Raw genomic sequence first — 26,614 nt, 5'->3', positions numbered from 1 at the left:
ATAACTAGCTTCTATTAATAGAAAGACCACGGGGGCGTGCGTTACTCTCCTTTCCACGTTCGGTTCGATCCTCGATCGACGGAAAACGTGGCGCGTCTTCGTCCTCCGCCGCCTACCGATCCGGATTTCCATCGATCGACGTCCAACGTCGAGAGAAACGACGCTGGAACGGGAACGCGACCTTGGACAGCGCGCCAAAAGGTGTCCGGGCGTTTTCGTCGAAGCGGAGTCGACGAGAGAATCGGTGGAAACGGCTGGCTACGGGAGCGCGCGAAACGAATCAAAGTCACGACCAATTTGGCCAACGGCCAAGAAGAACGTTGCTCCTTTCTGGCTTGACTACGGGCTCTGCTCTCGCGTCTGGGCGTTTGTGCTTGCGATCCTAGGAAAAGCTTCCCGGCGCGACGCGGCGACGTCTGGCTACGCGCCAACTCGCCTTCGAACTGCTCGCGATTCGCGGATCTGTGTGGATTTACGTTTCCGCGTTCGATCGAACGTATTTACTGCATTGCGGACGATTTCCTCCATTACCGTGAATTTTCTTTTTGTTAAATAGGGCGCTAAATAGGAGTTACGAAACTGATCATTGCAAGTTTCATTGGTAAAACCAATCCTAGCAGACCTTGTCTCAGACGCCAAAATATCGGATGATCGAACAGCTTATATACAGGGTGTTCGATCACCCCTGGGAAAAATTTTAATGGGGGATTCTAGAGGCCAAAATAAGACGAAAATCAAGAATACCAATTTGTTGATGAAGGCTTCATTAAACAGTTATTAACGTTTAAAGTTCCGATCATACTGAATTTTTTTCTCGAAAATGCGCAAGATTTTGAGGGTATGTGTAATGACCAAAAATGATTGTAATTAACCCCTGTAACTAAATATAATTTTTTTAGAATGATTTGAAATTTTTTAATTTCGTCTAAAAATTTCAATATCTACTCGAATTTTTTTCTCGAAATTGTATAGGATTTCGAAGGTGTGTGTAATGACCAAAAATGATTGTAATTAACCCTTCTAACTAAATATAATTTTTTTAGTATGATTTGAAATTTTTTAATTTCATCTAAAAATTTCAATATCTACTCGAATTTTTTTCTCGAAAGTGAGTACGATTTCGGGTGTATGCGTAATGACCAAAAATGATTGTAATTAACCCCTGTAACTAAATATAATTTTTTTAGAATGATTTGAAATTTTTTAATTTCGTCTAAAAATTTCAATATCTATTCGAATTTTTTTCTCGAAAGTGGGTGGCCAAATTTTTCCCAGGGGTGGCCGAACACCTTGTATATGGTAAGTGGATTGTACGCTTGCGAGAGAGCGATCCCTCTGGTGGCGAGTACGGGAAGCATCGTGACTGTTGGATTTCCTAACCGTCTTACTATGTTACAAAAATCATCTCCAGTGACGATTGTATATGACTGGAGTTTCCTTTAGTTTTGGCCATGGATTCTACGAACTCATGGCGTTTATTATACGAAGATAAGAGTTCGTTCCTAGGGCGAACTGCGCTTCACTCTCGCCATTCTTCTGCGGGTGAAGTCACAGTTCAGTAACAAGATCTCTTAGAGAACGGTACGGAACTCTAAGATATATCTTAGCGTATTAAATAAAAAGCATTAATAATTCTACCATTAATTATTGTTGTTTCAATGAATCATACGTCCCATAACCCTACCTATTCCAATAGTGACAAAATATGTCCTAGAAACAACCAAGGTGCCCCCTAGTGTCCGTACGTACCGTGCACCGACGACGACCTGTTGTCTGGCGACGTCGAACAGCAACTGGGAGTACGTCGTGACGCCCTCTTGTTGGAACAGGCTAGTGTCCGCCAAATCTGGAACACGTTTACGTTTTACAAAGGCCGTTGATCCGACGCCGATCGATTCCTCGATACTCTCGGGGCCTATTAATAATTCTACGATTCTAATCCGTAGCAAGGTATACAAATAAATTGACGGTTGGTCTGCGCTAACGATATCTACGTTTCGAGGGAGTAAAAGAAGGAGGATATTCGATAAAATACGAAGCATAGGAAAGCGTTTCATAAATGGTGTCCACTTCGGGTGCTTTTACTTCGACGAAGACTATAAAAAATTCCATATTGCATTAGCGTTGACATACCGATACGCCTTCGGCATTGCTTTGAAGTCTCTCCTCGTCGCATAGTTCACGCATGGCTGGGTCTCGTCTCGAAATAGAATTCGTTTCCAACACTCGACTCGCGACGCACTCGACGGACCCGATTTTTCGCCTTGAATCGAGGCGCTACTAATCTGCTTGCCTTAACAAGTGGATACCCAGCGTTATACGTCCCGAATGCAACGCGACACGATTCACGGGGGCACACGAGCGTCGAAACGACGTTTTTATGTTTTTCCTTGTCTTACAACTGAAAACAACCAAGACAGACATAAGAACACCGGTCACATTTGTCTCTTCGTAGTTTAAAATTGCAAGATAGAAACGCACGACGCCCGCGTGTGACCCTAACCGTAAACACCAAACTCCTCGAACGCACAATTTTAGGCACAGACGACGAAAAACTGTCCGCAGTTTTCCCCCATATTTTCACCGCGTTCTGTTCGCGATCCAACGTTCCGCGAACCAGCAGAATTACCCCGAAGCTTTCTTCTCTTCCGGACAAACTAGTTTGGCGACGTTAAAGGAACGATCTGTCCCTCGCCTCGTCCCGCTCGGTGTACGATTACTACTCCGAGGGTTTTTCAGTTTTTTGTCGCGCCGCGGCGTTCCAATCGACAGGCTCCGGAGGACGAAGGCAAGAAAAGAACATCGATTCGTGGAAACTTCGGTACGAACGGTGTTCTCGCTACTTCCAGCGTTATTTCGCGTCCCGTCGCGGTATATCGATCGACGAGACCCCGCGAAGAGTCCGTATTTCGTCGACGGAGATATCGTCTGAAAGCGGGGTCAGGTTTGGGTCGTTCGCGATAGCGCTGGTTAGCTCTCCCGCTTTTTCCACGCCGGTTCGTTCGTCTCCTCTTTCGTTCGTGTTGGTCTTGTTGTTTTTCAGCCGGTTTGCCGACGCGGAGAAACGATTCCGCAAAGGTAGCTTGCGCGGTTCGTCGTACCTCTCGCGTTTCCACGTATTCAGGTACGCGTGTACCTGTGTCGGGAGCGGTTACGCGCGCGCCACGGAACCTACACGCCTAGACGCCAGCGTCCGTGCAACCACGTACGTGTGCTTATAAGCAGATACGTGTGGGACGAACGGGCCCCAGTTAGCATAACCTGATCTCGAAGGCCTCTCGGGTATCCTCCCTTCACTCTCCGCCTTTTCTTTTTCTCCTCGATCCCCTACCACCGGGGCCCTCCCCCTCGCGACGCACACACACGCGTCCCCCCTCCCTGCAAACCTTTTTTCTTCTCCACCCTTGCCCCGACGCAGCAGCTTCTTCGCTCCGTTCGACGCGCCTTTTATCTCTCGTTTCGTCCGCCTATCCACCGATCCATCTACCGATCGATGCACGCGTTTCTTTGTTTATCGTTTCCGTTTCGCGGAAACCGAGACGATGCTACGAAACGAAGCCCCACGACTCGATCACCCCTCGCGATCCGCTTTCGCAGTCGGACTTTTATTGCTACTATTATTGAATAATACATTTTAGCGGCCAATGCCCTTTTTTGCAAACTTATATAGATAAAATAGAATACGAAATATGAGACGGTTCGCTCGTGAGCGAAATTTCTATATCTTCTCATTGAATCTTATAATTATTCTCTGCTAATGACTAGGATAACATTTTAACCCTTGAGGGGGCTATCAATTTCAATTGAATTATTTTACTTAATGCTGATTTTTACCAAATTTTTTAAATGGATATCAACTTTCCTTCAAAGCATTTAAAAAATAATTAACTAATGGAGGATTATATAAATGTACCAATTTGTAAAAATCAACATTAAATAAAATAATTCTGTCGAGATTGAGAGTTTAAGGGTTAAAACTGGATATTGAAATATTTTTGAAACTACTGGTTCTATTGAAAAAGACTTTGGATAAAACTTGAATAGTTTAGAGGCAGTCGTTATTGGATGCAATTATCATTTTTGTACGCGGACGCGTACATGACATTTGAAGGTGTAATTTGTCAAAATCACTCTCTACAATTCAGTATGAAGCTAGTTGCACCCGAGAAACCTTTACTCCGGGCGATATTTTAATATTGCAAGGTAAATCTGTGCTAACAGGCGTGTTAGAATGCTCAATATTTCCAGAATTAAGACTCTTTACGCGCGTAGACATCCTTCAATAGGCAACTTTTTTCGGCGCGAACGGCTGCACGGATTTCTTTGTCCACGCTTCCGGAGAGGAAACGCGCCTGCGGTCGTCTGCGAGGAACACGCACGGATCTCGATGCGCGAGAAATCGAATGAAACTCGCAGGATGCGCGCGCACGGGGACCCGATTCTCGGATTCGATCGATCGACCTATCGACGCTGGCGATCCCGATACACGGTTCCCGATGAAAAGAGCGTCCGGTTTCTCGGAACGCGACAGCTCCAGTCGCGCCGTCGTGGAAAAGAAGAGAAGCGAAGCCGGTCGGTGGAACGCGACGCGACGCTCGCAGCGAAAAAAGCGGTACATCGATCCGAAGCGAGGACGCAGCGCGCGTGTATGTTCCCCGTCCGGGCGCCAATCGCGTTTTCTTCGAAGACGGTCTTTTGCAGGAATAAAAGAACGACCCACGGCTCGAAAACAACGCGGAAGCGACGAGGACGTTTCGAGACGATTCCACGCGCCGGGAACGTCGCGTTCCTGCGCGAGTGCCCGGCGTGGCTTTTAAATCGCCGATTCGAACGCATCGCGAATGCTTTGTTACTCTTCGCTCGCGTCCTCCTTTCCACCATTAGGCCACTCTCATTACAGTAACTCTTATTTAGAAAGTGCAATATAAATTCCCGCGCCTTAATGCTTTCAAAGAAATTCAAATTCGATTTCAGGTTTACACGACGTACAGTTTTTTTTATATTTAGCGAGCAGGAGGTTGCAGATAAGGCGGAAGCAGAGGAATACCATGCTTGAGATGGAGAGGAAGAGTAACGCTGAGAGATCGAGTCGAGTAGCTTCCCTAAATACCATGCACGACCACTTCTAGCAAGACACGTGGAACCAGGATGCGATTAAATACTACAGTTTGACGAAGGTTCGTAACGCGAATGTAGGTTTAAGATTTTTAGAATCGCAAAAGGAAAATTCAGATATCGTTTTGACACGTTCACTGTCTGCGACACGTATATGGGTCACATCACCACGCTATTGGATACGCCGCTGAGAGACCGGACAGTGAACGCGTTGGTATAATTTTAGATTTTAAAATTCGTCGAGAATTCGGTAATGGTGGAATAATTCTGTTTACTAGAATCTTTGTAAACGAATAAATGATTATTTTAGCGTCAGGAAGTAGACTCCGCGACGCACCTTGCTCCCGTTTCGCCGCGCGGAAGAATGCGCCACGAGTCGACGACGCGGCTTTCCATTCTCACGGATCGCGTTCACGCGGAACATGGCCGGGGAAAAATTTTTCCCTCGTATCTCGAATCACGATCGACGCACGAAATAAGAATCCGGAATTTCGAATTGCGCGACGACCGTGCACAAACACCTTTGTCTTATCGGGTTTCCGTACGCGTTTGCTGCGATCGGTGATGATCGCGTCGCGGAAATGACGCAACGAGAGTAAAACGCGACTCAAAAAGTCACCGTCCAACCGTAGGATGACGTTCGAGGCCGACGAATTACGGCGCGTTCGCGATCTTGCGGGAGAAAGGAAATAAACTTCGATCCTGCGTCGCGTTCGCTTCTGTAAACTTCTAGCGCCAAACGAAACGAAAATTTCTTGCTTCCTAGTGGTAATTAGAGGAGCGTGTAGAGCGTGCAGATATTCCGAGACGCCTGGGTATGTTATCTGACACCACGTGCTACCGTTGCGCGAAATAAATGCAGAAGTGCCGACGAAAATCTCCAACGATTCAAATTTCGAATACAGAATTTATTTCTTGATGATTGTGGTGTAAATATAATGCTATTTTACTACTGTTTTTTGTATTAAAGATATAAGGATCTTTCGCTTTAATATTGATGTCATATGTACATATTAAATAATATGTATTTTTACATTTCAAAATAATAAAAGAAAGAAAAACAAATAAAGTAACTTGCCCTGAAAAGTAAACTTAGGTAATTCGTTCATCAAGTACGTACCAAACTTTAAATCAAAATATCTCAAAAACTATACATATACTATAACTTGCACCTGCTATCTTTTCAAACGCAATTTCCACGACTGTAAGAAGATAATTTCCCCTTATAAGTAGCAAGAATTTTATATAACGAAACTACCCGTTGAATTCTTTTAAAAAGCAATGACGGAACGAGCTAGACTTTTCTTCGGGACGATTGTTCTCCGGACTTCACGATACAAGGTGCGTTAGGAGACAAAGGCTGTTGCGTAACCGCAAGATGGCGTCTTTGTTCGCGGCGTTAAAATCGTGGAGTCGTTTGGAAGTTGAGTTTCGAATCGTGGCTATAATCCTGGAATCGTGTGAGCAGCCTGACGTGCAAGAAGGGGACAGAGAGAAATCGAAACGAGTGTCGCGAGAGCGCGTGCCGTCGCGTGCCACGCTCGACGCCCACGCTCCTCGCGGCGACTACTCGAATCATTCCCGCGCGCCGAACAATGCAACCGTCGGATAGATCGGCGATCCTCCGCGCCGTAGGATCCATTTTTCCCCGGATTCGAGGACGCCCCGTTTCTTTGAGAACGCGAATGACGACGCAACGACCCGACAAACGCGTCGTCGCAACCTTCGGCGACGATCTGATCGCGTAATAGGCACGCGTACGACGCGCCTCGCCTCGCCACCCACGCTTTGGCGACGGGGGGAACCTTCTTCGCTCGAAAAGGACGAGCACGCGCGATCGTAGAATCCCAACAGTAACGATCGACGTGGGCGAATCGTCGAAGAAGAGGAGACTGGTTCTTCCCCCATTTCCTAGTAGAACCGCCAATCGTTCGAAAGCTGGAGGAAGCAACGGTAAGAAACGTGTACCCCATAAATATCCATACTTCGCGTCTCCCGTCAGATTTGAATTAATTAGGGTCTACGTTCGTAAGATTGCATCGTTAAAATTCAACATAAATCGGTGACGAATAATATGCACGAGATCTGTAACTTTAAGTATGGAATCGTAATTTAAATTAAGGTATGGAAAGCTATCTATTACTATGTACAATTCATGTTGATTTTTTATTTGAATTGTTAGAATTTAAATTAATAAGTGATTCTAATCTAATGACTCGTGAAATAAATTGTTTACATCCACAAATCTGAACGTTGTGTTATTTAATGGGGCCCTTCTAAAGGGCCGTTAAGTACCGTCCCTGAGCAGCGACGTTCGAGAGCCACTCATCTATGGCTGCAGAGCGTCGATCACGTGAACTTTCCGTTTATGTTTCCCACCAGTTCTTGTCGAACCGGGTACAGTGTTAAAATTTCCAGCTGGATCGATACGTAAACTTAGCTTGTTTCGTAACTCACGATGAAAATAGTTCGCGTTTTCTGCAAAGCGTTTCAGGCGAGCAGAGATGGCGTACCGAAGACGTCCGTTCGCGATGGACGCTGCTCGATAAGATAAAAGGCGCAAGGACGGGGACTTGGTAGGTGCTCCTTGCTCGATCGAACGTGCAAAATATCACGTTGGGTAAATCTTATCGTGGCTGACTCGCGATCGATAACCGCGTATCGAGCTTGTCCGGAATTCGAGGCGGACGTACCTTCGTAGGAGATGCGTCGAAAGTCGTCGGTAGCGAGGAGGCCCCCAACCAGCATCCCCAAGATAGCTAGACGAACAGGCCACTGGTCCATCTCGATGCAGCCTGACGGCTCTTCACCTGGACAAACGAACAAAACGAATCCCCATAAGTCGAATCGTCGATCATTTCGAAGCCTGTGCCGGAGTCATTTGTGACTCATACTGACATTACACTAATACAGATATGTATATACTCCTCGGCCAACAGCTTAGACAGGGCCTGCTAGAGTTCCCTTACTGATGAGTATACTTAAGCGGGCCTCAAGACGCCGAAAAACGTTCTCTTAACGCTAGATTTATTAGAACGTATCAATTTTGACGCGTACCAGATGTATTTAAAGTTACAAGACTCAAGTATCATTTGATCACGATAAAAAGAATGTGTGTAATAAAATGTCCGGGTGAATCTAGTACTAAAGAAAATTCTTTAATCTCAGCCCCTTAATAGAGACGCAATGTTTGGATTCTGGCGCAAAGATGCAACTAGGACGAACAGACGTAGGTGAGGTCGCCGACCTCTCTCGCGCGTTCTTGGCAATCCTTTTCTCGGTCGATTCTCGTACGCGACGCGGTCCAGGCATAGCGATTACACACCGGTGGCTCCCTCGTTTCGAGTTTCGACAGCGTCTTTTTCTCTCGGACCGAACGATCGCCCAGCGGCTTCGATCTCGTTTCGTTCTGGTTTGGCGACGAACGTCCAAACGCCCGTGGCCGCGCGACGCTATCGGTCGAACGTTAATTAACAGCCCCGGGAACGGGTTGCAGAGCACCGCGCAAACGATCGTCCAATTAATCGCGAGGCGTTCGTGGACGAGGATTTGCAGCCAGGCTCGCCGAGGGAACGATTTAAACCGAAGCAAAGGACCTTGCGAAAGATTGAATAATAAAAATGGTAACTCTCCGAGTACTGTACCGGGAGTCACTCGCTATTGCAATTCACTAATTTCAACTATAGATTTGCGAACAAGACAGGCAGAAAAGAGAAAAATAACAGTGTCTTCTTTACTTATATAAGTGTTTCAAAGTCGCCGTATTATAACGTTCTGTCACAGAAAGACGCGTGCATACAAAAATATAATATACGAATGAATGAATGAATGGTCAGTCGAGTACTTGCGAGAAAGAAAGGTCGAGCGTGTCCCTCTGGCGACGAGTGCAAGAAACGTCGCCCCATTTAAGATAAAAATGTCCTTTAGACCACGGTTGCGACTAACCAACGACGTTATCTATATTATTTACTCGACCAACGTTGTAAAAATACTACATTTCGTATTAGAACTGAATAAATTGTGAGAAGTACCCGTTTGCTTGGAATAAATTCTTTTCTAAAAGGCGACGACGAGCATCGAAATTCTTTTTTCCTGTTTATCGAGCGTAGGTAAACACGGTCTTTGCATACGCTGGATAATAAGGGGCATCCTTGGAAATTCAACGACGCGCAACGACGGCGACGTTTCTCTTTTTGCTCGCTTTGTCTTCGAACGTCCGTCACCGTGACAGCTTGCTTTCTCGTCTATTCATAGACGATAGTGGGATAAAGGAGGACACGGGACGTCGAGAAACGCCAGCGGACCCACGTGGTTCCGCTACGTACGCGTATTTCTGCCTCCACCGCGGACAGAAACAAAAGAGCTGCGATTCGCTGAAACGAACGAGTTCACAAATCCCATCGAGAAAAGAATCCGTTTCTAAATTATTTTATCACGATCGAGGATTGGAATTTCGATCGATTTCGCGGTGGATTCGCGAAAAGGCGACGTCGATGTTTTCCAGCAACGCGTTCGAGTACGTTTTATTTATCGGTCTCGTAGATATTTTACGTTTGTTTCAAGTTACACGCAACTTTCGCGAGAAATTAATGGCCGCGCGACGCAACTAGTTCACCGGGCAACGTCTATCGAACGAAATTCCGCGGCTCTCGTTCGCGTTCCTGCGACCCACGTAAAATATTCCGGTCCGCGTTGCGGTGGTCTCGGTAGGGTAAACTTTTTAAAAGCCCCTCGCGGCAGCACGATAATACACGAACGCCACGGTGGTCCCGAAACTCTTTAAAAGGACGCGAGGCATTCTTCGAATATAAATATCGCCGGCAGCCGGAGCTTTCGTGCGCCGCCTTCGTCGCGATTGCCCCTTCTCGGAAGCGAATAGTCACGGATCTGTTCCCTCGATCGCGGTTCCGCGACGGCGAATCGCGAGCTACGCGCCACTGCGTCGAATTTTACTTACAAAATGGCGGCCACCCACCCTCCAGGGAATTCGACGCCACTATATTTCGGGCATTCGTACAATTACAAAATGCATAACTCGATTTTAGAAAGTATTACAAATTAATTTATTCACAAATTTCTAGAGGTAGCTAAATAAATTTATAATATTAAAAATAAATTTAATCTGGACGTTATCACCGTAAATACGAACGTATGTAGTCGAAAATTATAGCAACGACTATGTAGTTTGCAAGACAGTGTTATTTAAAACGGCTGTCGTTCCAGGACTGTCCCTTCTGTGTACAGTTACGTAATGCAATAGTCGTCCGATAGTTATTATGCACGAAACGCTCTCGACGATCTAGTGTTAACTGTACCTCACCCATTCTCGCTGTTTCCTACTCCCACTGACAGTCCCAGAGCTCGCTGTATCTGCTTATCATTCGTTCTCGCGTCTCTCACCTGCTTCTGCGAAGGGACTCCGCGAATTTCAATTCTTTTTTATAAATAAATTTGCACAAATGCGAAAGCGTCCGTTCTCGAGTACTATCCATTAACGAAGTATGGCTTTTCACTTCGAAGGCTTTGGGGTACGTTTTCCAATTACCCGATCGAGTTTGTACGTTACAGGGTGTAGGATTACAGCCATAAAGAAGCAGCCATACTACGCCACAGTCGACGCGTTATAAGGTTTACAGAAGAAAGAAGTCTAAAACTATCCTTGCAACAATAATTATTTTACTAATTTTCATAAACGATACTTTTATTTTCTTTTCCCTTAAATATGATTTCTGTTTGTACTCAAGAGTCTTTCTCCTGAATAAATAAGAATGACGAACCTATCATCTCATATCCCGGATAACTGAAACGGAATCAAGATCCCGACGCTTCAGTTATTCAGTCATATTTCCCCTGAGTAAATAAATAATAATAACGGACCTATCATTTCACATCCCGGATAACTGAAACGGAATCAAGATCCCGACGCTTCAGTTATTCAGTCATATTTCCCCTGAGTAAATAAATAATAATAACGGACCTATCATTTCACATCCCGGATAACTGAAATGAAATCGAGATCCCGACGCTTCAGTTATTCAGTCATATTTCCCCTGAATAAATAAATAATAATAACGGGCCTATCATTTCACATCCCGGATAACTGAAACGAAATCGAGATCCCGACGCTTCAGTTATTCAGTCATATTTCCCCTGAGTAAATAAATAATAATAACGGACCTATCATTTCACATCCCGGATAACTGAAATGAAATCGAGATCCCGACGCTTCAGTTATTCAGTCATATTTCCCCTGAGTAAATAAATAATAATAACGGGCATATCATTTCACATCCCGGATAACTGAAACGGAATCAAGATCCCGACGCTTCAGTTATTCAGTCATATTTCCCCTGAGTAAATAAATAATAATAACGGGCCTATCATTTCACATCCCGGATAACTGAAACGAAATCGAGATCCCGACGCTTCAGTTATTCAGTCATATTTCCCCTGAGTAAATAAATAATAATAACGGGCCTATCATTTCACATCCCGAATAACTGAAACGGAATCGAGATCCCGACGCTTCAGTTATTCAGTCATATTTCCCCTGAGTAAATAAATAATAATAACGGGCCTATCATTTCACATCCCGGATAACTGAAACGTCGAGACCTAGATTTCATTTCAGTTATCCGAGTACGGGGTTCTTTCTCATCGAATTCCGCGTTCGACGAGGCGGCAATCTACGCCGGTAATATTAATATAAAAGATACCGTCGCTGGACGAATAAGGCCAACGAGAAGACAGTTTACCGTATTCGTTCGCGGAGACGCGTACGCGGACATCGAATAGCCGATAGTCGATTCTCCGTTAGGAGAGAAACAACCGTTCGCTTCGCCGTGCACGATAAATCGGCAACGTTCCCCGACGATACCGTTCGTTCCCGGCATCCACACTTTTTGTTCGTCCACAGAGCGACAGATAACCGCGTGCCTGGATAAATAAACGAACGCTCCGCGTTAATCGTCGCGCGGCGAAGATAGCCTGGAATCATCGATCTACCGCGAACGAAGGCGTGGGTGTCGCGTATCGGGGCTCACGATCGTCTAGAAACGAACGCGGTTTATCGCGGCGCTGGAGAAAGGCTTTCGACGGAAATCGATCGATCGAGAAAGGATTCGAGAAAAATCTCGTCGAGGCTCGATATAATTAAATAGTCGCACTCGACGTTATCCGTCCATCGGGAACACGCCCCCGAAATCCGTACAAGGAGGGACGGATTGTTCCGTTAGAGACGAGGTCGACTACGTAACACAATGAACCGGTAGCCGATCGACATGTTTTATTCGCTGACCGGAAGCGCGAAGGATGGGCTGCTGGGACGCGCGCGACCAAAAAGAATCGACGTTTCGAGGCGCGTATCGTTAACGGGTCCGACGAGCACCTTCCTTCTATCACTCGTGACGCGCTAAGCTTTGATTAACGACGATAAGGAACGAACCAGTCGAACGATAAATACGTTTAAAGGGGCCTCTACGTCGTGGGACTCGCCGATGGATTCGATCCGACCCAGGTTTTAAGTCTACGTAGATTCGAATCGCATCGAACGCGATTCGAAGCTTACGACTCTCGAACGTCTCGTTAGATTCGAGAGATTCGAGAGTTTCGAAACTTATCGAAGTTTATCTCCGAGCTTCGAGTCGAGGTTTGGGAATTTTTCGCCGTATAAATTCGAGCCCCTGATCGGAAGTGCTTCGAATCCCATCGCTACTCGTGATCGAATCGTGCCAAGGAGCATAGAAAACGACTCTAAAATGGCCTCTCGAAGCCATCGGTTGTCGCGAGACGTGCCTCGGGGCAAGTATCTCATCGTGTAGAGGCTCCTTAAGGTATGTACCGAGAGATTAGATCGTTTTCTTCTTCGCTTCGCACCCCTTCTTATTCCGGAGACGACGCAAGTAGACCGATCACGGTCGTTGTTCGTCTTCTCCGTTTGCTTTTTAACATTTATTGCACTGCGAAACACATAAAAGGGGAAAACAAAGTCCGATTAACGGACGGAATTTGGAAAGTTTGTACGTTAAGAGGTTAACCGTACTTATTTATACTAAACTTTGTTATTATGTGTATACTGGAAAGTATCGGGATTCTCGAAAGTATTAGGATCATTTTCATTAGTGTAGAGTTATAAAGGTTTGAAAATGAAGTGAAAGTAATGCACCGAATACGTAATAATTATGATATTTTATTTTAAGTTTTAAACGTAAAAATGCCAACTTCTCTACATTCTCAGATAATAGTCTTGCTCTAGTAGTGTGACGATATTTCTAATTGTGGAGAACAGTCTTTTGGTTGTTGCTTCGGTAGCAAAGTAGTATTGCTTTTCCTAATAAAGGAAACCACCTATTCCTTTCCTATCGACTCTTAATATTACTATTTCTCGATATGTTATCTTTCTCGAAATATGACCACATGACATGGGGAAAAGTCTAAACACATGATAATCACTCGAGGAGGGTATACAGGGTGTTCTACCACCCCTGGGAAAAATTTTACCGTGGGATTCTAGAGGTCAAAATAAGACGAAAATCAAGAATACCAATTTGTTAATTAAGGCTTCGTTAAAAAGTTATTAACGTTTAAAGTTCTGCGGGTACTGAATATTTTTCTCGAAAATGCGCAAGATTTCGGGGATATGTCTATTCACCAAAAATGATTGTAATTGACCCCCACAGCTAACAATATTTTTTTCAGAACGATTTGAAATATTTTAATTTCGTCGAAAAATGCCACACCTTCTTGAATTTTTTTCTAGAAAGTGGGTAGGATTTCGGGGGTATGTCTATTCACCAAAAATGATTGCAATTGACCCCCGCACCGGAAAATAATTTTTCGAGAACGATTTGAAATTTTTTTTTTCATCGAAAAATTTAGCCACCTAATTAGATTTTCGGTAAGGAATTTTTTTCTCGAAAGTACGTAGGAATTCGGGGATATGTGTAATGACCAAAAATGATTGTAATTGACCCCTGCAACTAAAAATAATTTTTCTAAGACGATTCGAAATTGTTGAATTTAATTGTTAATAACTTTTTAACGAAGCCTCGATTGACAAATTGATATTCTTGGTTTTCGTCTTATTTTGGCCTCTAAAATCTCCTATTAAAATTTTTCCCAGGGGTGGCCGAACACCCTGTATATTCAAGATCGTCGGTGAAACACTTGCGAGAGAGAAAGTTTGAAGGTAGCCCTCTACCGACAGGCGTGGGAAGCGTCGCCACAATGCATCGTACATAAAACCTTCTACTTTCTTTTGTAACGAGTGGAGTCTTCCCGTTCAAATGAAATAAAGCTAAATAAATCAATCGTTTTCCTTTCCTCGACAATATACAGGGTGTTCGGCCACCCCTGGGAAAAATTTTAATACAGGATTCTAGAGGCCAAAATAAAACGAAAATCAAGAATACCAATTTGTTGATGGAGGCTCCGTTAAAAAGTTATTAACAATTAAATTCAACAATTTCAAATCGTTCTGGAAAAATTATTTTCGGTTGCGGGGGTCAATTACAATCATGTTTGGTCAATAGACATACCCCCGAAATCCTACCCACTTTCGAGAAAAAAATTCGAGAAGGTGTGAAATTTTTCGACGAGAAAAAAAAATTTCAAATCGTTTGGGAAAAATTAGTTTCGGTTGCGGGAGTTGATTACAATAATTTTTGGTGAATAGACATACCCCCGAAATCCTACGCATTTTCGAGAAAAAAATTCAGTACGTTCGGAACTTTAAACGTTAATAACTTTTTAACGGAGCCTCCATCGACAAATTGGTATTCTTGATTTTCGTTTTATTTTGGCCTCTAGAATCCTCTATTAAAATTTTTCCCAGGGGTGGCCGAACACCCTGTATATATTTTGGTTCGATGGTTAAAAATATATCTTGACCGGCGATCAGGTGCTTTCCCCTTGTACCTGGGGTACCTTGAAAGAAGTACCTGTTAGAAATTACCAGAGGGGTTCCCGTTTCTCCTCGATTTTGCCGATTTTCCAAGCGACTCTCCTCGCAGGGTGTGGCTCGCGTCTCTCCTTGTCTCTCGTTTTCTAGTTCCACGGATAGAAGCATCGTGTGGCTGGTGCACTCGCGAGCGCGGTTCGTTTGCGTTAACTTCGCCGAGATTTATCTTGGGCCGGTGAGCGAGTAGGCCGCGAGTTCGTCGAATAAAGTGTAGTCGCGTGTGGTAGGCTGCGCTCGCGAGCGGCCTGACGAGAAATTTTATGGGAGCGGGTCGCCAAACATGGTAACGCAGCCGCGTTCACGGTTCGCGGACGGAGAGCGCCGCCGAACGATACGACGCTCGAACGAAGACGCGCTTGAATTTTTCACGGGCCGTCGACCGCCTTTGGAAAATCGTCGATCCTCTTCACTGTGCACGCGCGGCGTACACGGATCGATAGACAGTGGAAAGCTCGAGATCAAAGCGAAACAGGTGGTTCGTCGATCGCTCGTTCGTTGCGCTTGTCGCCGATAACGGGGGCATCTCGCGACTCGACCTCCGTCCAAAGGTTTACGGCGAACTGCTGCGCGAGGGGACGTGGGGGCTGTAATCTCCCACGGAACCGCGTGCACGGCCACGTATGTATCACCGACGTTCGCGGAATACCAAAACTCTGCTCGATTCAGGCTCGCGATGGTCCACATTTGAAAAAAACCGGCGCCATTTTGTAGAAAAGATAACTATTCAACGTGTATTGCTTCCTGAATGTCTGCGTCTAAGGCAGGACCTGTTATGATTGGACAATTTGACTGTCACGCCACCCCTATATGAGTGACGAGAGTTTGTACTATAAAACAGGTAGCATAAGATTTACGAATTTAAGCAAGGGTTACCGAGAATAAAGAAACAAATTTTAGGTTATGTAATTTGCAATAGTCTAAAATCGAAATTCTAGTTTTGCTGGATGTCTGATAGCCTCGAAAATGAAAGAACTAGAGTCGAACGTAATTCGTACGCAAGATTTTACGCAACGGTACTCCTCTCCGTCTTGTAAATACAGTTCGCGGATGAAAAGAATTTTTGCCCGCTACGCGCGTACCGGACATTCATAAATTACTCTCTTGATGCAACTTCTCTATTCGCGAACGACCCAATGGATCTGGTTATTGAGGCGTCCGAGCCTCGGGCTGAAAATATTAACCCATCCGTTCCGACGAATGAATTAATAGCTGCGATTAAACGCGTGTAACGAACTGTGCACCTTGTTCTTTACGATCGAAAACATTGAAGAAACAATTGTTAGCAATTTATGCTGTACCGTGTAAAACCACACTTAAGTCTAACGCGACGACTGAGAAATACAAATACGTGCAACGTCCCGTAAATCTAGCGTTAAAGAGCTCCCAGTACGCCGGGGTTGGCCTAAACCGTATGTATCGTAGAAAGCGCGTGGATGCATTTCCCGCTTTTTTATTTCGCGCGATGACTCGTCCCGAAGCGTGGCGACCAGTTGGTCGATTAATCGCGACCAATAAATCATCGGTCTTTGGACGCGCGGCGCGAATCTCGGGCAAACGGTCGAGAGTGTCCGCGCGCGGCAAACACGATAAAGTCGCGCGTTCGCTGGGAACCCGAGCGCGGCCGAAAGCGAAACCGGGAGATTCACCGCGAGCGGATTGGTGGAAGGCGTACCGAAGATCCGTCGCGACGATAAGAGAAGCGGCGTCGCCCTGTCTCCGCGCGATCGTCCGCGGACGTTCTCGAGATTACGAGGCACCTATGACGCTCGACGCGAAGGTGAGACGACCGCTCGAGCGAAACTAGTCGCAAGTAGAGTTATTTCGCAGACAAGAAAACTCGATAACGACGAATTCTTCGAAGGGTCGCGAACGTTATCGCGCACGACGAACGGTAGCTGTCGAAAGGTCGGTCGACTGACTTTCCGTAAACGAATTCTCGAGATACGCGGTTCTCGGTTCTTTACGGGGCCGAGTCGATGCCACAAACACGATCCGATAGTTACCTGGAGTTTAATCCGTTCGAAAAGCATCCCACTTTGAGGTTAGAAATCTTTGCTCGACAGTTTGCGTCCCGTTGCCTTCTTTCGTAACATTTTTTCCGTAACCTAACTTCTGTGGTGACACTTGACGCACTCGCCATGAGAGGGATATACTCTTTCACGAGTATTTTACCAACCTATTTGCATATGTACACTACTCGAGCGATCTTGGAATGCCTATGCGTCTGAGACAGGACCTGTCGCGATCGTCTCGACAATTTGACTGTCACGCCACCCATATATGGGCGATGAGAGTTTGTACTATAAAGCAGACAGGGTGAGATTTATGAATTTCAGCAAGAGTTACCAAGAATGAGAAAACAAATTTTAGGTTATGTAATTTTAGTTTTGCAGTATATTGCACTAGCAAGCCACGGGTATAGTCCGGGCTACAATATAGCAAGGTCGTAAACTCGAGTAGGTGTCAAAGTTTACACATTTCAGCTCCCGAAATAAGTGAATTGGACAAAAGTACGAGCAGCTACGGGCCTTAGACTATGGTCAGTGCCGTACGAAGAAATGTTTTATCTAGTGTTGCCATTTTTGTAAAGATCTTATATAAGTCTTTAATATCGTAATTTACCTGCTTATAATACAGGATGTTCGACCACCCCTGAGAAAAATTTGAATGAGAAATTCTAGAGGCCAAAATAAGACGAAAATCAAGAATACCAATTTCTCTATTTAGACTTCGTTAAAAAGTTATTAACAATTAAATTCAAAAGTTTCAAATCATTCTGGAAAAATTATTTTCGTTCGCAGGGGTCAATTACAATCATTTTTTGTCATTACACATACCCTCGAAATCCTACCCACTTTCCAGAAAAAAATTCGAGTAGATATTGAAATTTTTAGACGAAATTAAAAAATTTCAAATCATTCTAAAAAAATTATATTTAGTTACAGGGGTTAATTACAATCATTTTTGGTCATTACACATACCCTCGAAATCCTACCCACTTTCCAGAAAAAAATTCGAGTAGATATTGAAATTTTTAGACGAAATTAAAAAATTTCAAATCATACTAAAAAAATTATATTTAGTTACAGGGGTTAATTACAATCATTTTTGGTCATTACACATACCCCCGAAATCCTACGCACTTTCGAGAAAAAAATTCGAGTAGATATTGAAATTTTTAGACGAAATTAAAAAATTTCAAATCATTCTAAAAAAATTATATTTAGTTACAGGGGTTAATTACAATCATTTTTGGTCATTACACATATCCTCGAAATCCTACCCACTTTCCAGAAAAAAATTCGAGCAGATATTGAAATTTTTAGACGAAATTAAAAAATTTCAAATCATTCTAAAATAATTATATTTAGTTACAGGGGTTAATTACAATCATTTTTGGTCATTACACATATCCTCGAAATCCTACCCACTTTCCAGAAAAAAATTCGAGTAGATATTGAAATTTTTAGACGAAATTAAAAAATTTCAAATCATTCTAAAAAAATTATATTTAGTTACAGGGGTTAATTACAATCATTTTTGGTCATTACACATATCCTCGAAATCCTACCCACTTTCCAGAAAAAAATTCGAGTAGATATTGAAATTTTTAGACGAAATTAAAAAATTTCAAATCATTCTAAAAAAATTATATTTAGTTACAGGGGTTAATTACAATCAGTTTTGGTCATTACACATACCCTCGAAATCTTACCCACTTTTGAGAAAAAAATTCGAAACTGGTGGAACTTTACACGTTAATAACTTTTTAACAAAGCCTCCATCAACAAATTGGTATTCTTAATTTTCGTCTTATTTTGGCCTCTAGTATCCCCCATTAAAATTTTTCCCAGGGTTGGCCGAGCACCCTGTATGCATGTAGAAAACGAAAAAAGGTACAGTTACGGACACAGAAAGACATTCAGAAAGGCACCCTCAAGCAAGACGTCATGCACGGCCCTAAGTGCCGCAGCAGTAATCGGTCCCAACCCTCAAGAGTTTAATTTACGACCTCGCTATAGCGTGGCCCAGACTATACCACACCTAGAAATTAAGCAGAAAATCCTCCCAATATCGTTTCGAATTAGAAGTTGGTCGAGAGGTATTCCACAATTATTAGTATAAAATTCTTTACGATAACGGCAAGGTAGCGACGATAATAGTGATAAGTCGCGGGCATCCGTTAAGATAGAATCGTTTGTGTGTTTGCTCGTTATCGCGTCGAGGATTGCTGTTATCGGGGCGGGCGATGCTCATCTCTAGCGACGCGTACCATCCTTGAGATAACCGTGTTGTTAGAACCGGAGTTAGAAGCACGTAGGTCCGTTCTGTTGGCCGATTCTGGTCGCGTCTCGCTCGACTATCGACGGGCTCGGGGACGCAAGGTAACGTCGAGGCTGCCTTGCCGCGGGCGAGAAAGTGCGGCTTTTACGCGCGGCGCGTGTATGCACCGGCGTCGGTGTGCCCCGGACGAGCCCGATCTCGCTGCGACGCGAATTCCGTTGGTGCCGGGCGGTATAGCTGTCGTCGGAAGCGTAATGCAGAGACGGAGAGGATCGAGGTCGTCGTCGTCGCATCGGCGAGCGAAATCGCGACTCCGCAACGGCGGTTTACGGTGCCCGGGGGAGCTGGACAAGAGCGGGCAAGAGCGAGTGGCAGCAGCAGGCCAGCTCCTTATACGGATCGTTGGTTCGCGCGCGGCACTCGAAGAGGTTGCTCCGATCGTTTGACGGTCCAAAAGGAACGACGAGAGCCGGCTGGCACGAATACGTGGACGCGCGCTTCGCTCCGCGACCACGCGGACCGCGAACGCGACGATTTACATATCGCGCGACGATAGATGCGCACGCTTCTCGGGCCTCCTTTTTCCCACGGACGTGAACACACGTCGTGGTCGACAAGCCTTATCGAAAAGTAGTACGCATCGCCGTAACGGCCGCCGCGGACCTATTTCTTTTCTCTTATTGCCCCCACGTACACCGGCCAATTCCAAGAGAAATTTTTTACATTACACTCGACACTATCTCCCGTATCTCTGATCTCTTATTTACCATACGATCGTGAGCTGGAGAAATTTATTCTTACGAGACGTTAAGGAAAATCCACGAACTTTGTAGAGGTTATGAAAATATTTCAGGTTTTCAACCAGTTAACTGTGTCGCTCCGTGTTCAAAGTGCGAATTTCTGTATCACGAAAATCGTCAAGCACGGAGTAAGCGTCGCTGTTAAAATATTGCATCAAAAAGATTTATTTTATAAACCTCTCCTGACAAAAAATCCTGGCACTTCTCCATGACGAATATACTCGTAAAACACAGTTAACTGGTTAAAAATATTTTTAGGTTATGGTCGCGGGCAAAAGCAAGAACTTCGACGAGGTTAAGTGCTATTCAACAGCCTAACAGAACATTTCAAAAGCGAATAGTACGGAGGATCTGTTTCATCGGTCACCGAATAGAGTTCCAACCTGTCGTTCGTGAAAACCTGTGGCACGTACGACCACGTATTGTGCTGCTATCCAGCTCGATCGCGCGCCGCGCGACAGGTTGTCGAACAGCCCTTTACAGTCGTCACAGAAAAATAGTCGTACCGACCGCACGACTTATATATACGATACATCGTTACGCGGACCTCGTAAACGTTTTTCGTCCCGAAAAAACAGCTCCCTGCCATCCGAGATCGTTCGTCGTGGAAATGAAACGGTCGAACGCAGAGAAAAGCGTTCTTTCACGAGCCGTGGCGTTCGACGCTCGAATTACACACCGACAACGAGCCGTTGTTACCGGACCCAGTTCAAAACACATCGTTCGATGCGAGAACGCGACACGTACGTGACTGGAAGAAACGATTTACGACCGTTTCGTGAAGCACGCGTGACGGAACAACGACCAAATCGGCTCGTAAAGTTGGACCCCCCCTCTCCCGACTCCCAGACGTTTCGACGAAAATTTCTTTCGTTTTATTTCAATAGTTCGCGGCGACAAACGTTTCTGCTACGGTTCGAAGGTATTCGAGACACGAGAATTCGCCGGGTCAGAATTAAGGTAATCCATCCGGTCGAGAGACCCGTGGCTGCTTCGAGTCTATTTTCTGCCACGGGATTCCCTCGAGTCTGCTTCCGATGGAAGTTTTACGACTTCTCTCAGGACGAATAGGTGCGAGAGAATGGACCGATAGGAAATACTCACGGGACGAAAGTTAAACGAAGCAATCGTCCAGGCGATAAAGGCTCTAATACCGTGTAAGCGTGCGGGTAGTCGATAACTGGTATCGGGATCGGGTGTACCCGCACACCCATTCTTTTACTCGAGAACGAATCTCCGCAGGCTCTCGCGTCGTATCGTAGAGGCAAGACACGCGCGGCTCGTTCGTCCTCTTCCAGCGGGACGATGGAACAGCATTCGATAAATAATTCATGCCTCCCCCGATGGAGCACGGTGAGCCCCGTCCTAACGTTCGGACGAATATTTTTCGTCGGGTGGTCGGGGTATTTCGACTCCGCTATCTTTTGTTTACGCTGGATCGGCTCGTAACGCGACGCAGCTTACGTATCTTACGCTACGAGCGGTTACGGTTATCCCGCCGGCGATAACGAGCACCGATCTTTTACTCGCGCGTCGAGATTTCAGAGAACCCGCGGCTCGATTTCGATCCAACGTATTATTCCGCGTATCGGCGACATTCAATCGCCGCGACGAACGAGTCGCTCGCAAAGTGGTAAAACGTTCTATCGAGTGGTACTTACAGATTCCGAGAGGAGCGATCACATATTCTTCGACTCGATGCTTTTTTTCTCCCCCTTGCCGTGCATGGTTGTCGGTCCACGAGAATCCGCGGTTTCACAAACAGCGTCCAACTTCCATTTAATGGGTCCAGCGAGCGCTGGGGAAAGTGTTTACTCGATTCGCGGATCGATACGTTTTTCGGGACAGGCTAACCGACGCGACCGCGAGGTATTCTCGGGAAGAAAACAACAGTGCAATCTGTTTGTGTACTGGACAAGGCCCGGACCAAACGAACAGCCAAACCCCGACCAGCTCGACTACCGCGAGACCACTGAACCACCGATTTGTCGTCCCGCCCCACTCTACCAGCTCGACTTCCCTCGAGGACGGAGTGCACGTACACACGCTGCCAATGGAAGGACGCCATTGCTTTCCTCGATCGTCCATAGATGGCCAGCGAACGCCCGACGCGGTCTATTCGAATTCTTTCTCGACGCCGCACCGTTCTCCGCGTGATAAATAACCTTTTCGAAAAACTGCATTTGTTTGGAAAGATTGCAACGAAAGCTTATCATTATCTTCCTAATAGAGGTTATGATGTAATCGAGCTGCGATATATGGGTTTGCTTAACGGGCGCGGTTACCGTTCGACAGCCTTCCGGGGATCTTTCGAGTAGTCTATATTCACGTAATAGTAAATATGTAATTATACAACAGATGTCATACGTATAGTCTTATACGTACGTGTATTTATATCGCTTTCTACCTTATCGATCGTATTATCTATTAGCAATTTAGTTACGATTGAAGCCAAGGAAAATACTTTTTCAGGTTCTACGTTGACAGTTGCATTAAAATGCAGTTTTTCTTTTAATTAGAGTATACATCCATATCATTGCATCAATTCAATTCAACATAAATTGCTAACAAATAATATTTATGAGTCCTGTAACGTTAAGTTTAAAATATGAATGCGTAAAATTGAGTGTTAAAATAACCTAACCCCAGACACAGTTATCTAGAAATACGAGGATTCAAGGGGCAGACACAGAAAAAATGGGAGCGTACAGCGAGGCGGAATAAATAAATGGTACGTGCGCGACCCTATCGAGAGAGTGTCGTCCTTGACGAAGGACGAGGAGCCCCTGCAGGAGGGTCGAAGCGTCCAAGGTCGATCACCCTGTCCGAAAAATGGACACGATCGAGTTTTTTCTTGGTCCTTTTCGCGTTCTCTGATTTCGAGGGACAAAAGGGCGGGGGGAGGACGGAGGACGAAGAGGAGGAGCGAAACGATTACGCGTTTACGATCCGGGGCCCCTTGCTACCTGCTCGCAAAGTTGGAGGTGTAAATATATAGGTGGAGGATCGGGAAGCGTTCGAGTATCGTTCGTGAATATACGAGGGGCGGGTGGGGGGAGAGCGGAACGGAGAAAATCAAGCGTGGTTTTTTCGAGCGCGGCGACTCGACGAGGCGTGGTGGGAGGGGGCGACGCAAGGAGAAGAGGAGAAAGAGGGTTCAAGGACGAGAAGATGGAAGATGGAAGATGCACGTTTACCGTAGGACAGATCGCGTGGGGGGTCGACGCGTAGCCCAGAGCTGTTATACGCGTATAGGACGCGAGTACAATTTCGAGCGCATAATCCGAATCCGAAACCAGTTTCTGCTCCGTGGATCAACGAGACCGTCCTCCTCAACGAATCCCTCCCCTTTATTCCGAGCCTCTCGACGGATTTTAGGGGGGAGGGGAATTTAAAAGGATCTTTCGGAAAACAGATACCACGCGTGCAACTGGCCCGGTTTGTTCGCGCCATAATTACGTAATTCGTATGCTAATTTTCTGAAGTTTCTTTTCGCTAACGATGACGGAGCTTTTATGTAAACATCGACAACACCTTCAATCGCTGCTCTAAGCATTTCGAGACTGAACGAGATTGAACATCGCTTACGGTTACAATTTTTATCGCTAGAAATCTTCGAAAGGAGCAACAAGTCCTACGAATGATGTCATACGTATGTACGTCGATTATTCTTAACATTATCGTCGTTCGGTTAGTATTCCTACATTTGTGATAATTTTATTTAATACTGCGCATATCTTTAACCGCGTACAAATTAAATGCGTTTAACGGACCACCTGAATGTTCTAAATAATGTGACCCGCACAATGCGATAGGTCTATAAATTATACTCACTACGAACATTAAATAAACATTGCTGCCACACGTACGTGACTCACGGTAGCGAACGTGTTAATCTATTTTGATCTACCGGTACTTTTCCTTCGCGTTAAGAACGCAAAAACTGCCGTTGCAATTTGCAAAAACAACGACACAATCTTTGCGGGTAATAATGAATAACAGTAATCGAAATTTACATCACTTGAATAATAATATAACACGCACGACCAAATTTCCATTATCTACGTTTCTTTTTACTCCTACCAGTAATCTAATTCCTGTTGCTCTTATTTTAATAAAGAGTATCTAACCCGTTCGATGATAAATTGATTTCGCAAGTCGAGCGAAATTGTGGCACGAAAATAAAATTCGTCGCAAAATTTGATGGCCTCGGCCGAATTTATCGATCCCGGCGTCGCGACGCGCCCTTTCTAACAAGTGTTACGCGTCCCGTAGATAACCCTGCGCCCTCTTACGTTATCGGCCTCGGGCTCACGATGAGTGTTCCTTTGAGACGCGACTCGGGGATTCTGTCGACGTCATCGATTACGTTCGCGCCCGAATCGGCTGAGAGAAGAAGCAATTTTTTATGTTTTAAAGCTGACAACACGAACCCATTATGCGATGCCGGGGGCCAGGTAATTGCACCTGGCTTTGTTACACGGAGTATGCGACCGCCACAAGGTCGAACGCGGTTAATAAATTCCAAGAACCACGCTCTTCGCCAATAGCACTTATCGTAGGATTCAAATTATTGTCGCTCAATGGAAACCACGAGAATGCGGTAAGTATTCTTCGATCTGCATAAAATGAGATACTACGGGCTCTCGGGTAAACCGGATAAACATCCTACGAACGTATAATTAGATAAATAACACATCGTGCATTTATTCAATTCGTAATTCTAAGAATTTCGTTAAACGCCACGTTGGCTTTCGAACGCTCGAAGGATCGCTGGTATTAAATTTAGAAAATGCTACTTAACAATTAACGTAATATATTCACGATCGTCTAACGAAGTTAACAAAAGGGTCTCCCGTCGCTGTTTGTTGTTTACTATACAAGGTGTTCGGCCACATCTGGAAAAAATTTTAATGGGGGATTCTAGAGGCTAATATAAGACGAAAATCAAGAATACCAATTTCTTGATGGAGGCTTCGTTAAAAAGTTATTAACGTTTAAAGTTCCGTCCCGTACTGAATTTTTTTCTCCAAAATGCGCAAGATTTCAGGGATATGTCTATTCACCAAAAATGATTGTAATTAACCCCTGTAACTAAATATAATTTTTTTAGTATGATTTGAAATTTTTTAATTTCGTCTAAAAATTTCAATATCTACTCGAATTTTTTTCTGGAAAGTGGGTAAGATTTCGAGGATATGTGTAATGACCAAAAATGATTGTAATTAACCCCTGTAACTAAATATAATTTTTTTAGTATGATTTGAAATTTTTTAATTTCGTCTAAAAATTTCAATATCTACTCGAATTTTTTTCTGGAAAGTGGGTAGGATTTCGAGGGTATGTATAATGACCAAAAATGATTGTAATTAACCCCTGTAACTAAATATAATTTTTTTAGAATGATTTGAAATTTTTTAATTTCGTCTAAAAATTTCAATATCTACTCGAATTTTTTTCTCGAAAGTGGATAGGATTTCGGGGGTATGTGTAATGACCAAAAATGATTGTAATTAACCTCTGTAACTAAATATAATTTTTTTAGTATGATTTGAAATTTTTTAATTTCGTCTAAAAATTTCAATATCTACTCGAATTTTTTTCTGGAAAGTGGGTAGGATTTCGAGGGTATGTGTAATGACCAAAAATGATTGTAATTAACCCCTGTAACTAAATATAATTTTTTTAGTATGATTTGAAATTTTTTAATTTCGTCTAAAAATTTCAATATCTACTCGAATTTTTTTCTCGAAATTGTATAGGATTTCGGAGGTATGTGTAATGACCAAAAATGATTGTAATTAACGCCTGTAACTAAATATAATTTTTTTAGAATGATTTGAAATTTTTTAATTTCGTCTAAAAATTTCAATATCTACTCGAATTTTTTTCTGGAAAGTGGGTAGGATTTCGAGGGTATGTGTAATGACCAAAAATGATTGTAATTAACCCCTGTAACTAAATATAATTTTTTTAGTATGATTTGAAATTTTTTAATTTCGTCTAAAAATTTCAATATCTACTCGAATTTTTTTCTGGAAAGTGGGTAGGATTTTGAGGGTATGTGTAATGACCAAAAATGATTGTAATTAACCCCTGTAACTAAATATAATTTTTTTAGTATTTTTTGAAATTTTTTAATTTCGTCTAAAAATTTCAATATCTACTCGAATTTTTTTCTGGAAAGTGAGTAGGATTTCGAGGGTATGTGTAATGACCAAAAATGATTGTAATTAACCCCTGTAACTAAATATAATTTTTTTAGTATGATTTGAAATTTTTTAATTTCGTCTAAAAATTTCAATATCTACTCGAATTTTTTTCTCGAAATTGTATAGGATTTCGAAGGTATGTGTAATGACCAAAAATGATTGTAATCAAACCCCGCAATCGAAAATAATTTTTTCAGAACGATTTGAAATTTTGGAATTTAATTGTTAATAACTTTTTAACTAAG

The 26,614-nt window shown here is 43.9% G+C and overlaps 1 protein-coding gene across 5 annotated transcripts in view; it reads right to left on the bottom strand.

The window, feature by feature from the left end:
• The window catches only part of Sema5c (Semaphorin 5c), a 32,304-nt gene extending 10,146 nt beyond the window's left edge, over window positions 1-22,158 (bottom strand). The window contains exons 1-3 of one of the 5 annotated variants that reach the window (XM_076775902.1): window positions 21,819-22,158; window positions 7,809-7,925; window positions 1,750-1,846 (exon numbers count right to left, since the gene is read on the bottom strand). In XM_076775902.1, coding sequence (XP_076632017.1) covers window positions 1,750-1,846; window positions 7,809-7,899 — 188 coding nt within the window. In that variant the 5' untranslated portion in view covers window positions 7,900-7,925; window positions 21,819-22,158. Of the gene's footprint in view, window positions 1-1,749; window positions 1,847-2,133; window positions 2,402-7,808; window positions 7,926-10,430; window positions 10,520-17,076; window positions 17,096-21,818 lie in introns of those variants that run through there. The other 4 variants (XM_076775904.1, XM_076775901.1, XM_076775903.1 and 1 more) reach the window with 4 other exon arrangements.
• Between the last annotated feature and the right edge of the window lie 4,456 nt (window positions 22,159-26,614).

The sequence above is a fragment of the Colletes latitarsis genome, chromosome 10, assembly GCF_051014445.1.
Source record: "Colletes latitarsis isolate SP2378_abdomen chromosome 10, iyColLati1, whole genome shotgun sequence".
In the NCBI taxonomy this organism is placed as follows: Eukaryota; Metazoa; Arthropoda; class Insecta; order Hymenoptera; family Colletidae; genus Colletes; species Colletes latitarsis.
This window is presented reverse-complemented; position numbering and strand designations above follow the sequence as displayed.